At 39.8% G+C, this 22,387-nt stretch overlaps 1 protein-coding gene across 1 annotated transcript in view; it reads left to right on the top strand.

Moving 5' to 3' along the window:
• Window positions 1-22,387, top strand: part of grid2 (glutamate receptor, ionotropic, delta 2) — a gene marked incomplete at both ends in the record, with an annotated part of 512,472 nt that overhangs the window by 388,164 nt on the left and 101,921 nt on the right. The window contains 3 exons of the mRNA XM_080467951.1: window positions 8,091-8,192; window positions 16,878-17,075; window positions 20,779-21,091. Of these exons, the coding sequence (XP_080324077.1) occupies window positions 8,091-8,192; window positions 16,878-17,075; window positions 20,779-21,091 (613 nt within the window). The remainder of the gene's footprint in view (window positions 1-8,090; window positions 8,193-16,877; window positions 17,076-20,778; window positions 21,092-22,387) is intronic.

Raw genomic sequence — 22,387 nt, 5'->3', positions numbered from 1 at the left:
AGATAGAAAATGGTATCTCCTCTTCCATTTTTGACATCGCATGAGTGCAGTTTAGAACAATAGACATTCTATTGCTCTTGTTCAGTGTTAGCTTTTGTAGTCACTTACTAGGTTTTAAACTATTTTACAAACTTTTCTTCTGTCACTTTTTGTGGATTTGGTGAAATAAGCACTTGTTTTAGTTGTTTTACTTTTTTGAGCTCTTTTTAGGAGATAATTCAGGGAGCCACTATGGAAGAGCCAAATATCTGGAGATAAGAGTTGCAGAGCCCGGTTTTGGGGGATAGCAGGACATCAAAAACGAACAAAGATGTTCATATGACTGCAGGCTAAATCACTTGCTGCAGAATTTATGGGGACAAGAGGCACATATCACAAACCTCCAGCTCCACTGAGTATACAGTACTGCGAAAAAGTATTTACCCACATCCTGATTTTGTACTTTTTTGCATATTTGACACACTCAAACAAATTTTAATATTAAACAAAGATAATCTGAGTCAATAGAAAATGCACTTTTTTAAATAATGATTGCAATTAAGAAACGGCAAAATCTACCAAACCTACCTGGTCCTATGTGAAAAGAAAGAAATTTAATTGTGAGTTTCCTTTCACTATCCACACCCAGGCCTGATCACTGTTGTTGAATGAAGAAATCGCTTAACTAGAACATGTCTGACAAAGTGAAATCAGCTTAAACGTCCCAAAAAGCAGCACATCGTGCCACAATGTAAAGAAATTGAAGAAGATTGACATCCATCAGTCTGGAAAGGGTCACAGTGTCATTTCTAAAGCTTTGGCACTCCAGCAAACCACAGTGAGAACCATTATCCACACACCAGTGGCAATCCTTGTCAGGAGAGGACAGCCTACCAAAAGGACTCCAGGAGCTCACAAACAATCCTCGAACAACATCTTAACAAAGTGTCGGGCCTCGTTTGCTCCAGTTAGAAAGAGGCTGGGCAAAAATGGCATCCACGGGAGATTTCCAAGGTGGAAATCACTGCTGACAAGAAAGAACACAAACGCTCGTCTCACATTTACCCCAAAACGTCTCGATGATGCACAAGATTCTGGGGAAAATATTATCTTGACTGATGAGACAAATGTTGAAGTGTTTAGGAGTTGTGCATTCCATCTGGCATAAGACTCACAGCTTTGCTGCTTCAAGACCTGGAAGACTTGCTGAGATAGATGGAATCATGAACGCCTCTCTAATTCGTCCTGAAGGAGAATATCCGCCCATCAGTTCATGACTTTGAGCTCATGTGCGCTGGCAATGACCTTCCAAGTTAGAAATGTTGTACAGGGAAATGTGGTGGCTTAAGATGCGTGAACAGACTGGAAAGGAATACAGAGCAAACGTGCAGTCAATGTAAAAAAGAAAAACGACAGACTGGGACTAAACATTAAGCAGTAAATGTGAATGAGCCTACGTTATAATGGTCTAAGCACAGTGGGTCATTCCCTTAACATGCACACACAAACAAGCCCCTACAAATGCACATTTATTTCCTAGTTTTCCGAGCCCTTATCTGAAAGTGTGAAGATAAGCAGAGACAGTGGGCCTCACTGCTAACCAAGCTGCCATTTTAGCTTTACACGCACGCACGCAAGCACACACACACACACACGCAGGGGCAGCATTCACACCGTGTCATGTTATTTAAAAACTAAAACAATGTTGACGGAGTGAAAAGAGCAACATTCAGGAAAATGCAGGCTGTAATAATGAGTCAGATTGATATTCAGAAGTGTCTACATTTTCAATATATAGTCTCTATATCATGCAAATGGCACCAATCTCATTATTAAACGTAAGTACTTATGCACGTACAGTTTTAATAACTAATGTGGAGACCACCCAAGCGATCCACATGCAGAACCACAGTCTTAATTCGTCTGAACCATTTAGCTGTACCTCAATGTAATGTGCTAGATGTTTGTGAAAATGCAATTTGGATAATAATTTCATTCTAATTCACCCTCTTCACCTACAGAAATTGGGCTTTAAAAATCCTAATTACAGTCGCTGGCATTGACTCATTAAGTCATTCGATCACACACTTCAAAATCGGCAGTGAATTATGTTCAGTCCATAAGAGAGTTAAATTAGACGTGCTTTTAATGCGGTGTGTGTGCGTGTGTGCGTGTGCGCTTGGGTCTGTGAGTACATATGAATGACCAAACGAAGTCACATGCATTTTCCAAACAGCTTGGCCCTGATTGATAGCTGCTGTGATTACTGTAGTGTTCCAGTGTGCTGATTGATGGGTTTCACCTAATCTCATTGACTTATGGCTAACCACTGAGCCGAATGCAGTACAAAACACCGGCCGCTGCAGAATGCTTACTGCTGAACTCCCTCCAACATTCCTCCCTCTGTGTTTTTGCCGTGGCAAACGGAGGCCTTTACTTGCAACAATTCACCTGCAGGTATTCAGCAAGAGCCGAAACATGTGTTTCATTGACTGATAACTTGTGCAGTAAGGCCATGCAGACCGATGCAGTTATCAAAGCAGTCTTTTAGGTGGTCTTTCAAGTTGTATTAACACGGTCCAGAGGAATCGATATTAATTGCCTCGCTTAAGGGTGAAATGATGATACAAAGCAGTTTCCCCATCTCCTCTGACGCAGTGCAGAAAATGCCCAGAAAAGTTGAACGAGGCCGTCTTGTTTTGACTCCCTCGATCTTTTATTGAAAGTAAATCTTATCCCCGTGCAATCTCACCGGCTCTCAGAGCGGCGGCTCAGTTCCGTACAGCTGAGCAGCTCAGTGGACGGGTGAGGGGGGGGGGGGGGGGGGGGGATTACAGTGCAGTGGCAGGTATGCTCACTGAGGTTCGCTTATTTACATTTGACTGTTCATTACATTTCGCCAGGGCTTTGGCTTTAAAGAAGAAACACCATCAAACAACAGGCACCGCTCGCCAACGCAATTTCAGTTTGCATTTGTTGTGCTTTGTTCATCTGCTCCTGTTCTGACGTGTTATTAAGAAAACGCATCCCCTGGTCCCACTCAAGAACTCTGCTCTGAGCTCCCCGAGGTCACAAACAAAATATACTCACAGACACTTGCGGCAAAGATCTTTTTGTGGCTATCTTGAGCAAATCTGCATCTATTGACTCTTTCTTAGCAGGAATATCCTATTTAGCAATGTCACTGAAATACAAAATCAATGGCGCTGATTGTGTTTATGTTTGCACTTTAATTTAATTACAAATACAATGTCTGATAGTATTCATTACTATGTGCATGATGTTAGCATGAGCTGGTAGGGATCAGCGTGTGATTTGTGAAGCAAGCAGAAAGAGTGATATGTTTGACGAGGTAGGGGTTGGTATGGGGGTTTAAAAATCTGTGATAAATGTTAGAGGTGCATTATTGCGTTCACTTTAAAAAGCTCTAACTTGCATCCATCAGAGAAGGCCGTTTATTGCCTGTGGATGAGCTACTGACAACTAAATCTATCATTGCAAAAATACATGAAGCCAAGTGAAGTACTTTGTAATTTGCGGTCCACAGTGTGCAGTGTGTGCAGGTTTTGATTTAATGGCTTGAGTTTCGGACTGGAAATGTGATTTACTGTATTTTGAATTTTCAAAACACATTTATTCAGGCTAGAATTTGTGACAAAGGCAGCTTGAAGGAATAAATATAGTTGTTTTTTGTTGTTGTTGTTTTTTTTTTTTATATATATTATCGTTGATTTGAAGAGTGTGAAGTCAAAGCACATTAGATAATGAGCAAGAAATAATCCTATTTATGGCGTGTTTCAGTACTTGATGTAAGAAGCAACATATTTCAATTTAAAATCCTTTTGGTAGCTGTATATAAATAAATAGATCAACATCTCTAGCCTGGGGTCCATTATGCATCGATGTGGTTCCAAAGTCTTGTCGTACTACGATTCACGCCTCCATCTCCCCAGTTTACTTAACTGAAAGTTTACATTCATGGGGCAGTTTTACTTTCCCAAGTGCAAGTAACTGAGTACCTAATAAATAAATGAAGTTATTGTTTTTCAATAATCAACTGATCGAAAACTCTGTGCTTGAATGATAATCTTTCCATAACAGTAGGATATCTGTCATATTGTAATGCAGACAAAACTAAAGAAAGCCTATAATGTAATATCCATTACAGCCTCCTTCATGCCTCCAAACAGCATCTTTATCGAATGTATGTATGTAATTGCTTATGGATCAGTCAACGAGAGCGTCTTCTATTTTTTAAAGATGTGGTGTGAAGCAAATGGTTTTCAAGCAGGAGTCTCCCTGGAATATTGGCTTGATTGGTGACATTTGGCCACTCGGCGAATAATCTATTGATTATATACATTTACGTTCTTACACGCACTTACAACAGTTGCCACACTGTAAATTCCCTTTTTTAAAAATTATTTCGTTACCTCAGCTCATCACCTGTGAGGTTCTCGGTTGTCTGCTGTGTGCCTTCAGCATCCCCCTGTCCCTTTCCCTCCCTCCCTCTCTCCCCCTCCCTCCCTCTCTCTCCCTCCCTCTCTCTCCCTCCCTCCCTCCCTCCCTCCCTTCCTCCCTCTCTCTCCCACCCTCCCTCTCTCTCCCCCTCCCTCCCTCTCTCTCCCCCTCTCTTACCTTGTTGCAGATGCCCGGTCTTGTTGTTGCTCCATGAGTACTTTGTCTCTTTTACATTGATTCCATTTCCCATGGGAAAGTTTACAACTGCTGCTAAACAGACACTCGCACAGGCTCACGCACGCATACACTGATGACAAGAAAAGGGTTACAGGCCACAGATAATGTGTGTGTTGGGCTGCTATGCGTAGTCGCACACACACATGGTTGTATTGACACAGTAGTAGACGTGCTGTGTTATAAAACAAAGGTTAGTAGTCTCATCTTCCGAGGAACACATGATTACACGTACCTCTGTCTTTTCCATGTTAATAAATAGAGGAGGAACACACTCGCACTCTGGCTCCACATCTCCCCCTTCAGGCTGAAAACAAAAAGAGCTTGTAGTGCAATGCACCTGCTTTTTTGTCTGCTACTTGCATAGGGCAGATGGTTTTCCTTTTTGAAATAAGAAGCCGTGAGATGAAATAAGACTGTGTTTAATGCAATAGCAACAATGAACACACGCACACGTATTTTCATGCTTTCTACTACATTTAAGTATCAATGCAGTAAATATGGTGACATTCCCTGTCATTGGGCTCCTGGGAATGGATAACGGCTTCATATTTTCAGGTGTGATTTTCCACTTTGATGTGTAACCAAGTCACGGAAGTGTCAGTTCAAACAGCCTTGACATGCCCGTGCCGTCTCGTCAATTCTGTCATGGCTGCTCATAATCTTAAGGGAATATAATGCATCTTCCTAACAGCTTTGCACGTCTGCTCTGTCATTGTCAGTTGTGGTTGATCAAACTGCAGCTTAAGAGAATGTTAGGACACAATCTATTGTGGTTTTATGATTGTAATGCACTTTTAGATAGGATCAAAGTCGCCTCACTCCCACATATGTAAAAATGATGCAAGGGAAGTTCTCATGAATACTTAAACCAGCCGGAGAGTATATCTAATCAGTTCATATAAGTCTCTCTTAGTTGTCATTGGTTAAATGCTATGCTGTCACATTGCTATACGTTGGGCCTTCAAGGAGAGCCCCTCTCTTGCCCTCACAATTGCAGCTCCGTGTAATTCTCGAGGAGTGACTTCAACCGATGCCTCTTCTCTGTCAGAAATACTTCAAGCAGGATTTTGAAATGTTCACTAAATGGCAGACCACAAAAAAAAGAAACAAGTTTAGCTAAGCTTCACCATAAGTATTGGTCCCAAAAGAGAATTGATCAGAATTGGCAGAGTCATTCGTTCAACTGTAACTTCAGGCTTTAGAAAAATGGATTATCCCATATTTCCCTCTGCAGCGTGGCCTCTGCTTCTCTGGTGTGTTTGTGTTTTCTTTTAGACGCAAATCATGCCGTGCAATTTTCGGTGTGTATCGTAGCGTGCTTATATTGTTGTGTGTTAGTCTGTGAATAGCAGACAGCTAAATCACTTTTTTTTTTCTTTTTTTTCTTTTTTTTTTTTGTGCTGCTGCTGCCTGCTTGTGCTGCCTCTCTCTCCACAGGGAAACAGGACGAGTTTGATCTTTGAAGCTAAAAACAATATTTTATTGAAAGCATAAGGCAGCACACAGATTAAGTAATGTGGTTTGGGGGAGAATAGCGGATGTTTATGATGCAATTTGACAGACATGAAAGTCAGGGTCAGGACCATGGAGCACTTCTGGATTTGATAAAGCATTTTTTTTTTTGTTTGTTTTTTTAAGATACCGCAAATTACCAGCAGCCAACACTCTCCACTCTTTAAGTAAAAAGTTCAGATTCCTGTGAATGTGTAGTCTTTATTGGATATTCTTTCATTTAGCATATCATTTTGTGTTGATATAATTGGAATAGCTTAGCACTGAAAATGCAGGTTGAAGAAAACAAAAGATGTTGTGAGATGCAAGAAGAACTTTTGATCCTCAATTCTATAAAAGGTGTTAATTCAGCTGGTAGGACACTTGGGGGAATCATGCTCTGGAAGGACTATATTCAACACTGTATTCCTGACATGACACAGTGATTTGCTCATTTTGGGGAGTTGAAGAGCTTGTGCCAATTTTGCCCATCAGAGAGTCTCTGAACTTCAGACATAAATGTGAGATTTGTGAATATGCTTGAATAACCAGCTCACTAGAAAGATTTTTAATTGGGACATTCTGCATGGGCACACACGGATTAGCAAGATGAAATCCTCATTTTGTATAATTGACTTTTTTTTTTTATTTTCTTTTTTATAATTTTCCAAAATAGATTACAGTGCAAAATTAATGATGCTCAGCACACACTGCTTTTGATGTATAAATGAAGATGTTCTACAAAGATCCATTGAAAATGTTTTTTATTGTGTGATGAAAATGAACAATGTTGAAGCTTGTGATTCAAACCTCCAAGGTCAATATGAGCACAGTTACTGTTAGTTATATTCTAATCAGGTATCCAAACATTAGAATATGCTGACCTCCTTGAAGGGCTTACACTATTTATTATGTGATTAAACGGCACTAAAGACATTGATTGTATTGTTATTGCTCAGTAGATAATATTTTGAATATATTTTACACAATCGAATAGGCAGTTTCTAAATTCTAAACAGCAAATAGGTAAAATAACCTCACAGAGGGCTTTGCTTAAGTAGTGCATATATTGGTTTTTCTGATTTTGTTTGTTCATCTTATGAGCATTACTTTTGTGGCTCCAGTTCAGGCATAATTGCCTCAAGGTACATAACATTCTAATATTAAGTAGAGGATATCCCAACAAATCCACCATTAGCGCAAATGTGACTGTGAAGATGGAGAACTCATTTTAAGGGGGGGGGGGGGGGGTCCAGAATTGGACTCAGAGGTGGTGGTCATCTGCCCGGTGCAGTCATTACTAGGAAATGGAGTAAAGTGTGAAAAAGAACAGCATGGAAAAACAACAATCAACAAGTAATGAACAAAAGTGCAGAGTGAACTGAGCCAGAAAGAACAGATCAGTACTTTTCAGAGCCACAGCCAGAGAGACCCGAAGGTTTGACTAATGCATCGCCACAACAACTATTCAAGGAGGAGCCGTGTGCCCCAGGCGCTGGTTTGTGCATAACACAGTAACTTGCACCAAGAATAACCATTAGTATGTTATATATTGTTTATATTTAATCAAGAATCAGAAAATCCTTGAGAGGTGTTTGAGGTTTGGGAGAATCCCACCCTTGTTGAAATGCCAGACATTTGTTTTGTTTGTTTCTTTTTCCAAGTAATACGAGTGACCGCTGGGTTAAGTCTTCACCTTGAGTTAGGGGGACCTGGTTCGAAGTCTATGGTGCAAGTTGTTTTGACCGGCTGTGAAAACCCATGTAGAACACACCTCTAATGTCAGAAAGATGTATATGTGACAGTTACCTGCTTTATTTCATACTCGCAAACTTCAAGTCCTCTGCTCTTTAAACATATGCAGATTTCTGTGAATAACTTGATTTTCTGTGTGCGTGTGTGTGTGTCTCTGCTCACTGCAGCTGGCCACATGGGACCCAGTGCACGGCTTAAACGGCACTCTGACGGACAGGAAATTGGAAAATAACATGAGGGGGGTCGTGCTCCGAGTCGTCACTGTTCTGGTGAGTATAGCTGGCCAACGCATTAATCTGTGTCTATCTGATTATTATTGTCCACTGATTTCTGATTGTCCACGGACAAAATAATGGCCCGCTTCAGTTCACTATCTTCTTAAAATTCTGCTGTTGTTCACCATGAAAAATGAAAAGGAACCATTCTTGTCGCTGGCATGTCAGACCTCAGCCGTTCGCTGCAATGTAAATCTGTCCCTTTGTCTAGTTCTCTGCCCATCATTCATCTCCGTCTCTACGGAGTTGGAGCAAAGGACAGATTGCTTGAAAGAACAAAAATGTCAGGGAAACATTTATGAGAGTTGTAAGGAAAGAGTAAAAAAAAAAAAAAAATGGCGCAAGGTGAGCTTACTAATGGAGTTCGCTATCATCAATTCATTAGCTTTCATTTTGACTTTTGTCAGGTGGGTGATAGAGACCTTTGGAGCCTCGATAGCAGAGTCCAGCACGCCAGCTCTTTCTTGTCTTGCCTGCAGCATCGATTTCAGTACATCCCATGAGTGCGTTAAAGATTGACGCCTGTAAATTCTTCATATCCCTTCTTTGAAGTGAAAAAAGAGGAAAAAAGACATAATTCTCAACATCGCTGCGGTTATCACTTTTCCCCTTTCTATTTTTTTTCTCCACTCTTTGATTTTCATCATCCTTGAAGGGGAGAAAGGATCAGAATTGTGTTTTTGAGTATTGCCCCTTCTTCCATGTCTTGAGCAGGATGGATTTGGTGATGGGCAGATGAGTGCTGTGTGTGCACATTTAAATTCCGCACTGCTCCCCCATCCCTCATCCTTCTGTAAATATGTGTGCACACATGTCCGAGGTGACTGATGCCTCATGCGAGCGTACAGACAGAAATAGATCAAAACTGTGTAAAATGTTCAATGTGCTGCTCAGAAAACTGACTTCTTCTGTGTGTGAATGGCCCGAGGGCACATTCTCACTCTGATTGTACATGTGCGATTGTGTGCAAGTGTCCACAAAGGTTTCTGAAGGGACCTTTGGAACAAATTGTTCTCTTCTGCTCAGAATATCTTCTTCTCCAGTACAATGGTTTTTTTCTCTCTCTCTCTCTCTCTCTCTCTCTCTCTCTCTCTCTCTCTCTCTCTCTCTCTGTCTAAGGTGCACTAGTCTCATCCAGTAACATAAACAGAAATGCATGGAGGAAAGGGAGCATGAACACGTGTGTGCACCTTCACCGGCAGCGTTGAATGAGTATTGATTTGTTAATTGGTGATGAGATCATACCACTATTAGGGCAACAGACTCTAAATCTAGGTTATTGATTAGCTGGGACTACATCGATTATTAAATGGATGTTAACCAAATAAATGGCTGCAGAACTTTAATTGTTTTAAAGCATACCACGGGACTTTGTGGTTAAACCCTCATGGTCACACGTGTGTCCAAAATGGATGTTTTGTAACAGAAAACTCAGTTTAAAGGCGTTAAGGAGCTGCATTGAAAATATGCTTCCCATGCAGGAACCAAAATCACCTTTCACTGACTCTCGTATGTTTCTCATTTAGCATGATTCATTTTCAGCAGCTGAGTTTTCGTGTTTTTTTTTTTAATAAAAAAAACATGAAATATACTATGTGCTGTTTAATTTCTTTCAAGGGTGCACACACATCTCTTTGGTTCTTCTCCACATTTTTGAGTAGCAAGCTGTGAATATAGCTACAGCAGCCCAAATATGCAGCCAGAGGCAAAAGATGTCCCTTTTTAACTTGAGTTCACATTTTCAGAGATAATGAAGACTGCTTAGAGTGTTCTCCCCAAACGAACCTAAAGTTTCACTTTGAAGGGTAATAAGAAGATAGAACAACCACAAGTGTAATTACGGACAAATTTGTCCTCCAAGTGAAACTGTTGTAATCATTGATTGTGTTAATCAATGGAAATTCCACAATGTTTCATTCAATTATTTAGTCAGATTATTTTTTTTCTTTCTGTTTGTATATGCAGATATTGATATTTTTCATCTCATTAACATTAACATTAGCGTTGTTGTTGTTTTCTTCCACAGCTGCCAAAAATGACTGAGTAGCCATTGTTGGCAATAACTGTGTGATGGAGTAAGCTGTACCCGTAAAGCTGCTATTTTTAGCACTGACACTGTCATGATTGTTAAATTACTAGAACGGTTACAACCACAGTCCGTTTCTGTGATCTTTTACTTGCTGCTGAGCTGCTGTCTCTCTCTGTCCTGCACACTGACCCAGCTGTGAACTTTAGCGGTAGTTGATATATATTTTTTTCTTCACTGCAGCTTCAATGTATTCATGACCCTGAATAAAAGTGAGCTTAAAAGCTGCTCGCTGCTATCTGCGTGTTAGGAGTTTATCTCAGATGTTTTGTTCTACCTGTTTCGTTATGCCAAATCCTCCATCGCTGCCAGAAGGTGCAGCTTCCTTATTGCACACTGCTTGTGGAAAACGCTGGACTTTACGAACTGCTGGCAGTGAATCGTAGTTAGTCTACTCTAGACTTACCCACACAGTGTGACAGCTCAGGCAATGAATGCATTCAAGACATTTAATAGGGAAAACCAGATTAACTTGTGCACTCCATTTTCTAGGAATGCATTAGTTTTAATTTACCTCTTGTGAGGTAACTCCACGACTTCACAAGGACAAAATTAGTAACTTGAGTTGAAGTCCTAATGTTCAGGCCAGGAAGGAAGATTTATGATGATCCCAAGTGGCTAGATTGTTCAAACTGAAGCATTGTAGGGACACAGGACTATCAGGAAGGTATTACTCCAGAGGCAGGGTGAAGCTAAGACAGACACAGCCAGCTGGTGTCACACATGCAGCCCTCATCCGCCTCATTTGAGATCATCATGAAGAAGGTCAATTAGCCACATTGGAACCCAGTATCAATTCCAATCTTCTAAAAAAAAATAGATTAGCAGCTCTAAACTTGTATAGATTATTAATTAATTAGTTATAATCTCGCTAACTGGTAGACATAATGAGCACCACGATCGCAGTTGGGCATCCCTGAACTAAGACAGGAGCTATTAGCTCACATAATGTTTACTTTTTGTACTTTTAAAAGTACAAAAAAGCCGCACGGTGGGGCAGTGGTTAGCTCTCTTGCCTCACAGAGAGAACGTCTAAGGTCTTTCCTGTGCGGAGTTTGCATGTTTTCACTCTGTGTGTGTGTGTGTGCGTGTGTGGGTTTCCTCCGGGTACTCCAGTTCCCTCCCACAGTCCAAAAAACCATGACCAAGATCCTCTTTTTTTTTTTTTTTTTAATTGTAGATGAATTTCACTTGTATGGCACTTCACCTCCACCGTAGCAGCCCCCAAAGTGCTTTGCATTGTTCAGATTGACCTGCCATCACACACACTTACACAGGAATGGTGACAGTTGTCATGCAAGGTGTTCAGACCGTTCACCAGAAGCAATCAAAGGTTCAATGTCTTATTCAAGGACCGGTGTTTAAACCCGCAACTTTATAATTGATAGATGACCTGCTTTATCAATAGAGCTGCGGTCACCCCAGTTTTGAGTTGACAAGATTAACATAGGTTACTTTCTACATATATTGGATAACTATATTAATACCAATGACAGTAAAATACATTCAGTCGTACCTAGTTCAAGGCATCTTGCTCTATTTCTCATATATTTTTCTCAAATTCAAAACCATTGAAGCTCCTTGAAAAGTGTGTTTAAAATGTGACTTGTGATGCTTCTGAAATATTTCAGGTATTTAAACAAATCATGAACCACAGTCGTGGTTATGGTTTCATATAAAAATTTTATTTCGCAGGTGAAGTAGCATTAGTTACTACGAAGAGAGGGTATATTTCCTCCACATTGGCAATAAAAGTAATGCAGCAGAAGCGGGGATACATGGACCGAAGGTGGGGAAATTACTACCATCTCCCAAGCAATTTATACACTTGCAGAGATTTAACCAGAGGTCTTAACTATAAAGATGAAAGTATGCACCGTCTATGGAAATCCTAGTTTGATATTTCACGTTTTGCTCCAAATCTGTTGTCTGACGTTCTCCATCTTTATCAAACAGAGCTCGAGAGTAAGTTCGGTTTTCAAAACAAAAGCCAAATCTAATCTTCTGCAGAGCAGCCAAGGCATTTCAAAACACATTTTATAATAATTTTACAGACAAAGTCTGACAGAGTGTTTTGAAAACGCTCGGTGTGCTACAAATCACCTCATGACACTGTTAGCCCCTCAGCAGCCTCTTCAAATGCTATTTCTCAGTCTGTGCGGAAAATTGCTGTTCCTTCTCCCAATCATGTCTCCAGAAACACTCGAGCAGCACTGACACCACATGTGGTACTTCCCGTTAAGAGGCGACAGAGGATGAACTTGTGCCAGGGGAATTAGTGCAGAGGAAAGGGAGGAGGCAAGACGGCAAGAAGAGTTTGGAACAATATTGAAAAGCCAAAGAAAAACTAGATAGGGGGGATCACTGGATATTGAGGGATGTGAGATTATGTTGCAAGTTATCCATTGTAGCTCTGATGGCTTGATAGATGGATGGATGGTGAGGTATCCTCGACACATGTTTATTGAAAGCTGGAGACATGGTGGTGAGGGAAGATGCCAAATGTTGTGTATTATAGCTTGAGACTGGCAGAAGAAAAGTGGAGATTAGCGTCACAAAGCTATACTTCATCTCACAAGGTAATTATTTGTTACTGGATTTCGGTCTGGAGACCATTGACTGAGAATCGATCCAGTCTAGCAGCTTGAAGAAATACCCAACTGGGTGAGCTCTGGAAAAGGTTCAGATGAAGCCTCGTTTTTTGTTTTTTTTTCCAGAAATAAAGTTTTATAAGCTACCCAGACCCGATTCAATTGGGTATTTTATGTTTTGTAGATTCACTTAAAAACCTCTTGAGCAGTAATATTTGTCAGTGACTATTCCCCACATCCAATCTGTCGGGTGCAGGAAACGTACGCGTTGATGTCTGGATGAAGCAGAGAACTGTCATGTGTTGAACGGTGAACCCAAAATGACATCTGCTTCAAACAACCACCGCCCTTGCCAGAGAGAAGTGAGCTGAAGCTAAAACTTTGGCTGATTTGGAGACACTCGACAGACAGAAGATGCATTCATATAACATGTTGTTGTAGTACTTGACTTCTGTCCATCCATTCTCCGTGACCATTTTAGCCCAACCTTTGTAGGAGGCAATCCCAGGTGACAATGAGTGAAGACAGAGTAAAACCCTGGACACATTACCAGTCTAACACAGGGCCCCAAAAACTAGAATTGAATTGACGATATCCACTTCTTGTGTATTCCCGTGGGCTCACCACCCGCAGGAAAGGTTCTTAATCGATGCTATGTGATCTGGGGTGACAGTGCTCAGACTGTCACCCCCGCGACCCAGAAACCGATAAGCGGGAGAAAATGGATGGATGGATGGATGGATGGATGGATGGATGGACTTCTTGTGTATTGACTTTTTGCTGCCTCATGGTTTGCAAATGGGTGAAGGTGACTATGTGTGAGTCTGCGTTTGTGCACAATACAGCTGTGCGTGTTGTCATGCTTATGTAGATTTGGTTAGTCTTCTTCTGTAGAGCCACTGACATGCTAAAACAGAATCAATCAATTTCATGGGCTGACATATCAAAACACAGTAGCAGAAATACAACCGAGTGAAGTGTTTTGAAATTAGAATTGCTGCAGTTTGTTTGTTTGTTTACAAAAGGCCTACATTATTTTCTTTCCTCGTAATTCTAATATCGTTAGACCTCAAAATGGTTTTGTGTTAGTCTAACAAGGTCACTGTTTTTAGTTTGAAATCTTTAGGAGTTCTATGTTTCGTCACTGTTTTAAGACCCTGGCACATTCAGTCATCAAAAAGACAAAAATGTTGAATAATCCATTGTTTGAGCGAATGTATTCATAGAGAAACAGAAATATGACTTTTTCTCCCTGTGTGTAATAGTCATTTGGATGCTGAACCACTTTAAATCTGGCATTTAGTTCTATCTCCTTTGGTTATTTTGAAGACTGAAACCATAACACAAAGTTTACTTTTCACATGAAGTCTGTTTTTTTTTTCTGATTTACCTTGATAAACAGTCATTCTTTATGTTCACTCTAGCGTCCCTCAGACTCTACCTTAATGCTTTTTTTGTGCTACCGACACAAAAGCGTACAGCTCACATTATGATTCATGATAGTAAACTATATTAGAAACTTTACTGAGTACCTCTGTACTCTGTATCTTTGTTCATTGTTAATCATACAATATAGATTATGACATCCATCGACTAAGAATAGACGTTTTTTCTTGTTGTTTGTTTCATTATTTGTCAATTTCCATCCATAAATTCCTCCATCTTCGATACCATTAATCCATCTTTAATACCACTTTTTTCCAAATTCAGGGTCCTGTGTTATTGGGGCAGATCCCATCTAACAATGGGTGTGGAAAAATGTTTTTAAAAAAGCTATCAATGGGTGAAGATAGAATACCCTGGACAGATTACCGGTACAAAAGGGGTGAATATTTATGGTCACCAATAAACTTTCAACATATGTTTTCAGACCCTGGGAGGAAACTTGGGAGTATCTGGAGAAAACCTCAGCATACACAGGGAGAGCTTTACATACTTTCAGTTCAATTCAATTCAATTTTATTTACACAGCACAAAAGACAATACAGTCATAATCCCAACGATATGGCCCAGTCTCTATAGTATGATGTTATTATGATAAATACTATGCAGCACTGAGATCGAGCAGGACAAGAACAGAGACGAGTCTTTTGTCTGAGACCATGAGAAGATCACAAGTGTCTCTGCTGTCTCTGTGCTATGAGAACGTTGCTCAGAAATCACTGGCCTGGACTCAAACCCATGACAAACCCATGACAATCATTGTGAGGTAAAAGTGTTTACCTTCGTGCAGCTGTTTAGTCAACTTTTAGGTTCTCAATTTTCAGTTTTATTTCAAATTGAATATATTGCATTTTTTTTTTTTGTGCAAAATGAACCTAAGTTTTGCATCTTATAACCCCTATTTCTTTTTACCAGATTATATGGAATTAAACTTTTACATTTAATCTTCACTTTGATCTTTTGGGTGAAATTATAGCACCAAAGAAAATTCAAAAGATGCACATTTTCCCAGCTGTAAAAAAAACGGTCTTACAGTTAATACCCATGTTTTGGTTCCCGGCTAATTTGTCATCCAACTGGTTATTCTTTGGTTTGTTTATGAAGGTTTTGAGTATGCAAATAGAGAGCCAATCCGTGGCACTAACCCTAGTATGTATGGCTGTACGTGTCGGAGGGTGTTCCTGCCTTGATTGATGGATTCATGTGCTAAAAGGGGGATTTGGCATGCATGTCCACTCACCGCCTAATAGCTTATTGAACTGCAGCAGCTCGCAAGGATTAGAAACCGCCAAGTTAATGTGTGGGCTCGCCTCTGTGCATTTGCCTGTGTCTGTATATGTGTGCTTAATGTGCTGCCAGTATCCAGTCAATAACAATTGGGTCCTCGTAAATCTGCAGGACATTTTGGCCTACAACATTTCAATCATCGACAGGGATTTATCAGAGAAGGGAGAACAAAAGCAGTAGTAGACAACTACATCATAAACTTCTCAATGAAATTGTCAATTCAGGGAGTAGTACACTAAATTCAAACATGAATTCCGATTATTATTTTTTTTTTTTCCATCTTTGATGAGTTTCCTTGTGACATATTGCTCTGCCTTGTATTTGCACTTAATTGCCCTAAAATGTCAACAATGTCGGATGTCATTTAACTTTCACATTAAGCTTCCACGTACACGCTGCTGCAATGCCAATAAACAAGAGGCGCAGCCATCTCAACGGTATTTAAAAATGAGCCTATTAAAAAGCTAATTTGCTGAATTGCGTGATACCGTTATTGATTTTCAGCATTTTAATTCACTTGAAAATGTTAAATAAGTTATAGTTTAAATAAATGATTAGATGGGGATTCCTCAGTGTATAAAAAGATAGATGAGTAAGGCGCTTTGGGAGTCCAGCCAAAAGAAAATTGTAGAGTACGTCTGGATTTTTTCCTCATCTCCAACAGACAGCCCGCACAACAAAAAAAAAGAAGGTCTTAGCTTTGGAATTTAAACAGGCGCAAAGATATTAAAAGAAGCATCGAGCTGCAGTGATTGCTGTATATCTGTCGTCATCAGAAGGGTGAAGGCTTACCTGCTTTAAGGTCACAGTTTCTTTTTTATTTGACTTTTTCCTCTTGTTTTTTCAACTATTCTTGAAAAGACTGCAGAGTCTTATACTATCATAGGTGCCGGATTATTGGCAGTAATACAGCTTTCAAATGATGTAGTACGTCAGTGAATATAACAAGACTGTTATTTAACAGACAGAACATTATTGTGGGTGTAAAGATCTTTTCGACACAGCCCAGCTTCCATTGTATATGTCTGAGTGACACATACCTTTATGTGCAGAGTGTGTTACGTATCCTTTTCCCTTTTACCAATTGCATTGACTGTGAAGTCACCGCTCTATATCAGTGATGCAGGATTTCTCAGAGACATGCTTGCCAGAATCCCAATGAGTGTTTCCTGTGGTATAATGACCATTTGCGTGATGGGTGATTTAATGCTTGAATGACACCAGTATTGACTGTCTATTTGACTGACACACTGACTGATCGTTGCCTTCCAGGAGGAGCCATTTGTAATGGTGTCCGAGAACGTTCTTGGGAAACCGAAGAAGTACCAGGGCTATTCCATCGACGTCCTGGATGCTCTGTCTAACTACCTGGGCTTTAAGTATGAGATCTATGTGGCCCCTGACCATAAGTACGGCAGCCTTCAGTCAGACGGCCAGTGGAATGGGCTGATGGGCGAACTGGTCTTCAAGGTGAGAAGCAAACCTATATACCTTGTATATATGCATACAAAAGTCCACATAATTGTGCCTTTGCTTTCAGAGATCGAGATTGGGATGTTTGCAGAGTTATACACATGCACGATATTGATGACAAAACAGGCCATCAGATCCAATCTACGGCAGCCTCCTTCAGGTCCAGCCACCACAATTTTAAACTGCCTCATAAAACTTCACCTTGCTGTCATCTTACTTTAAATGTAAATATTACAATGAAACGATCACTGGGTCAGTCACACAAAACTTATTTTATTTAAAGAGATCCAATCTCCCGTACCCCAACATTCAAAACATCTTGTTTGGAAGAGAGAAGATAACAAAGCCTTTGTCTATTACAAAGCAGTTGACACTCTCCCATAGAGGCTTGGACAGCTGTTCCGTTACAGGCTGACGGGAATGAATATTAACTATATCTAAAACGTAAATTAACATAATCCCCGTTTAGATGTGGCGAGTAGCAGAGACACAAAAGGAAAGAGGGGACAAAAGTACATACACTCTCTATTTAGGTAGAAGTGCACAGAGTGTAAACACACTCGGATGAAAGTAAAAGTATAGATTTAGCTTGTCGACTGAAGTCAATGTAAGAGCGTACTGGTTTTAAAATATACTATAATACAAAACTTAAAAGGTTTGTTATTTGTTTACATATTTTTTTTGTATTGCTCTTTTACCATAATGATGGACGTGGTATTGGATATGCATAGATCTATGACGACATCATTATATTTGTCTATTTTTAGACTTGAATTTTGAGGAATAACAGAAAAATAGAACTTTTTTTAAATAGAAAGCACTTTTGTAAAATAAAACTTTTAAGTATATAGATATCAAAAAATCAATCATCAAACAAATAGTTCAACTTCAAGCAAAAATACATACTGAAGGGTTAGGGTTTTGTATATATATATATATATATTTAAAAAAAAATTTACACAGTAAGATCATGTTTGCTGCTGCTGGTGTTTTTCTCCGTTATCTGTAAACTCATTGAACTTCTCTCTGTGCTTGATGTTCATCCCTTACGTGCACGAGGTGAAAACAAGTAACAGGCCAGTTGTTAAAATGTAAAGAGCAGATATCAATGTACTAATGGAACAAATCGTCCAAAAAGTAATTGCTGTACAGATATATGTCAAATCGTCTTTGACAATGTAGATTTTAGTAGTAGTTCATTACAAAACTCCATTACTAAAGCAGATCGTTTTAAATTTTGTAAAGACTATTTTCAACAATAAACCTCATCAGCTCATGACCTTGTTGCCAGATAAGCAGCTTTCGGAACATTTTTCAACAATGCTAGCCACAGCAAACTGGGAAACCACCACTCGAGCTGCAGGTGTTGCGATTATGGCGCTATTAACCAGCCATCTGTATTTGAGCCACGTGAAAGTCACTGAAATCCTCATACTTGCCATTCTATTTATTTCTCAAAAATCAATTGGCTGCCATAATATTGACTTGCTATAGTAAATCTCACCAATAGTAAATCTCACCAACCAACAGGTTCCATGATACAAAAAAAAAAGATTATCAGTGTTTTTTCACCTCACCTGCCAGTGCTCATAATGGTGTGGCTGGTTGTTGTATTCAATTAATAGTATTCAAAATGTTTAAGGTCGGTTTTCCAACACAAATGCATTTGTAAGTGTTTTTTTAATGCACGTTCATGTACATACCCAAGTGTGTTTAATGTCCTTTGATGTCCTCCTGTAATCGCATGAAGCTACAACCCATTTTGTTTATTCTTCATTCTTCATGGGTCAGTGATGTTTTTTTTAATTATCAGCTTTCCATGTCGTCCCTTTAATTATTAACCTTTTTTTTTCCACCTCCTCTCAGGCATGAGCAGTTTTCAAGACTGGGCTCTCCTTCTCTTCCCCTTACTTATGTGTTTATGTTTATGTTGTACCCCCCTGCTTCCCACAACTCCCTCACAGAATTACAGAGAAATGCTTAAAACACAAAGCATATGTGTGTGTATACAGTTGAGCACAAAGTGTAAATAAACTGAACATGCACATACCCCCCCCCCCCCCCCCCACACACACACACATCAGTCAGCAATAAGGTTATCACTCCAAAAACCCAATTATACCAGATAATTATGACCCAATATGCTCTATGCAAGATTTCATGTTGACTGACTGCATGTGTCAGCGCAGCAATTCATCTTTACGCGTTCACACTCGCACACTTGCATGCAAATTGTTGTGTTGTCTCAACCAAAAGACATCCTGCAGGGTTTCTTCTAATATTCGTCGTATGCATTGTAAGCGACAATTTCTGCATGTTTAATCATTTTGTTTCCTCACTCGAGTGTGAAATTAGCCGATTTTTTTTCTGCCCTCAGTGGAATCTTTATTTTTTTTTGTTTGTTTTGCGTCTGCATCTGGGCATGGATGCGGTTTGTAGTGGGAAAGCGAGCACGCTCCATAAGAGTTTAATCTGCGTGTGTACAGTAGCTGTAGGGCTCAGCGTTTCCTCACAAATTCAACTTGTTACAGTCACTTATCTCCAAAAACAAAGAAAATCTCATTATCGAACAAGTTTATGATATGTTTACTATCTCGCCCTGCTATAGATTTCAAATACAAGCGTGCGCTTCACTACGCCATCTTAAATCCTTGTTATTGGGAGCAGCAGATGTCTGCAGCTGCTAGCCAAGCACTCTGGACTGAAAACGTTTTAATTGGCCATCATTGTTTCAGCATTAAAGATTTGTTTAGCCTATTTTACCCTCCACGGAAATACTCACTGACAGCTGTTTTATCCACTTTTTCTTTACATGGAAACCATGAAAGTATTCACTTATTGACTTCTCATTTTTTTGGGAATTAGCAGTGATGATAAATAATGTAAGTGCTTGTGAAGGCATGCTTCATCATCAGTGACTCCCAGCCTTTTCCCTTTGGATCATCCCCATATTGCTTCTTGGAAAAGCTGTGTACCCCTGCTCAGATTCTCTGATTGGCAAAAATATGACACTGGAAACCAAACTATGGTGAGCACACTCAGAAATACAAGAGTAGAAAAGCAGGAGCCCCTCCCAAATATAAACTATTAAAGGTCTGCACAAGAATCTTGAAAGTGTACTTTCATGGTTCTCTTTGTCGAGTGCGTAGAAAAAAACAAAGATATAATGTGAAGAGCGTAATAAGAATATATTTCTATTTAAAATGTTACTGCACTGCAGTTTATAATCCCCTCAAAACTGTTTCAAAATAACTACTACAATATTTACAAGATTGTATCTCACCCTTGGTGCACATGACATTTGAGATAATTTTCAGTCTGTCAGTACAATTATTTTGCCAGCAAACATGACTGTTTAGTGTTCACATTTAACATAGTTTAATAATCTCAGCATTTGATGAATTGAAATAGTGACTATCAAAAGCAAAACTTATCTGAATGTTATTTAATTGTGACTACGGTTATCTCAAATTGATATTTTCCATTGTCCTCGAGAGAAGTTTAATACCATTTATCCAACAAAAGAATTAGTATCTTTGCATTTAGTTTTTTGAATGCTTGAGTTTAGGAAGGAGCGGAGGGAGGTCCAGATATAACTGTGGGTCCTAAAGTCAGTGTTTGTTTCCAGTTGTGTTCCTCAACCTCACATTTTCAGTGTTGATTCCTGAAACTTCACTCTCCCCCTTCTGCCGTCTTGCAGCGAGCTGATGTCGGACTTTCTGCCTTGACCATCACGCCTGAGCGAGAAAGCGTCGTTGACTTCACCACACGCTACATGGATTATTCCGTGGGCGTTCTGCTGCGCAAGGCCGAGCGCACCGTGGACATGTTTGCCTGCCTGGCACCCTTCGACCTGTCACTGTGGGCGTGCATCGCAGGCACCGTGCTCCTCGTTGGTATCCTGGTGTACTTGCTGAACTGGCTCAACCCACCCCGGCTGCCCATGGGATCCGTGTCTTCGACAACGCTGTATAATTCCATGTGGTTCGTGTACGGTTCCTTTGTGCAACAAGGTAAGAGAAGAAATAGAGTGAAATGATTAAAAATGAGAGGGATGAAAGGCGGGTGGTTTCTTATGAATGAATGCATATAATCTGCGACGGTGGGCTCTGGTGTAAAACGGTTTGTTGGTATGATGGATGTGTAGCTCTGGTTTGATATGGCGAATACTTGTGGTTTTATTTCAAAGGCAAGACTATGTGGTTTTCAGAGGCATATTTCCCTTTGAAAAATAGATGAAAAATATAACTGTTCACTTTATTCCATTCACTTTATTATCAAATTATATACTCATTATGCACACCGTAACAATAGTCTCTCTGTTCCCAAATAATGGCAGATTATGCTTGCTGGTGAACAATGATTGCAATTGTTTTTCAGTCCTCCATTTCTGTCAGACATGGATGTCAGACTTCTGCTAAAAACCTTGTAGTCTCCACAATATAAATTGCAAACTAATTCCAATGTAAATCAACAATCTCTATAAAAACAAATTGTCTTTTTGTGAATTGACTTCCAATATGACTGAAAGAAATGGTTGGAAAAAAAAATAGACATTTTTGTATTAGTCATACTCTTACCAGTCAGTCTGTATAATTCAGTTTTTTTCCTGAATCATTGAAAATATTCATGATTCTGTACTTGTTGTCTCATTATTTAAAATACTTTTTTTTTAACAAAGAAAAGTTTTGGGATGTCAGAGAGCATCACAGGTTTACCGCTTATGTTGTCACATTGAACGGCCCTCATTCTATCTTAATCTATAGCAGTGAAATACTACCCATTAAGCAATATTTTTTAACTTGTTGAATTCCAACTTTCTTGAACTACTTGATGTATGATCATTTGGCGGATTTCACATCAACAGCTGATCTGGGGTTGTGTAACAAAAGAGGTTGCATTTCTCTCCCCACTTCAGTCGCGTGCCCAAGTTGTACAGTCATCATGTTGGTGACATGATCACCAAGGCAACAGAGCACAATAAGATAAACAAACATGAAGTTATGGCCCACAAAATTTGCAAATCTCCTGCTTTCCATGGAATCAGTAAAAGCTCTCCTGTCTCCGCTTCGTGATAGTGGCTGTGTCTCTACTGACAAAACTCGCGTGAGCATTTAAAGGATGTTTGATGACATGATGCAGCCGTGTGAACGGTATCACGTCAGATTTGCTGACCCAGCTGACCCTACTCCCTATTCTAATGAAATATTCACCATATACCCCCCCCCCCCCTCCCCCCATTTTCTGCATGTATTGAGATCATAGCCTCATTCCGGTTATCTGCCGCAATACTTTCATCTACCCATAAA

This window comes from Lipophrys pholis, assembly GCF_963383615.2.
Source record: "Lipophrys pholis genome assembly, chromosome: 7".
NCBI classification, from domain to species: Eukaryota; Metazoa; Chordata; class Actinopteri; order Blenniiformes; family Blenniidae; genus Lipophrys; species Lipophrys pholis.
The sequence above is the reverse complement of the archived record's forward strand: the minus strand, read 5'-3'. Positions and strand labels throughout refer to the sequence as shown.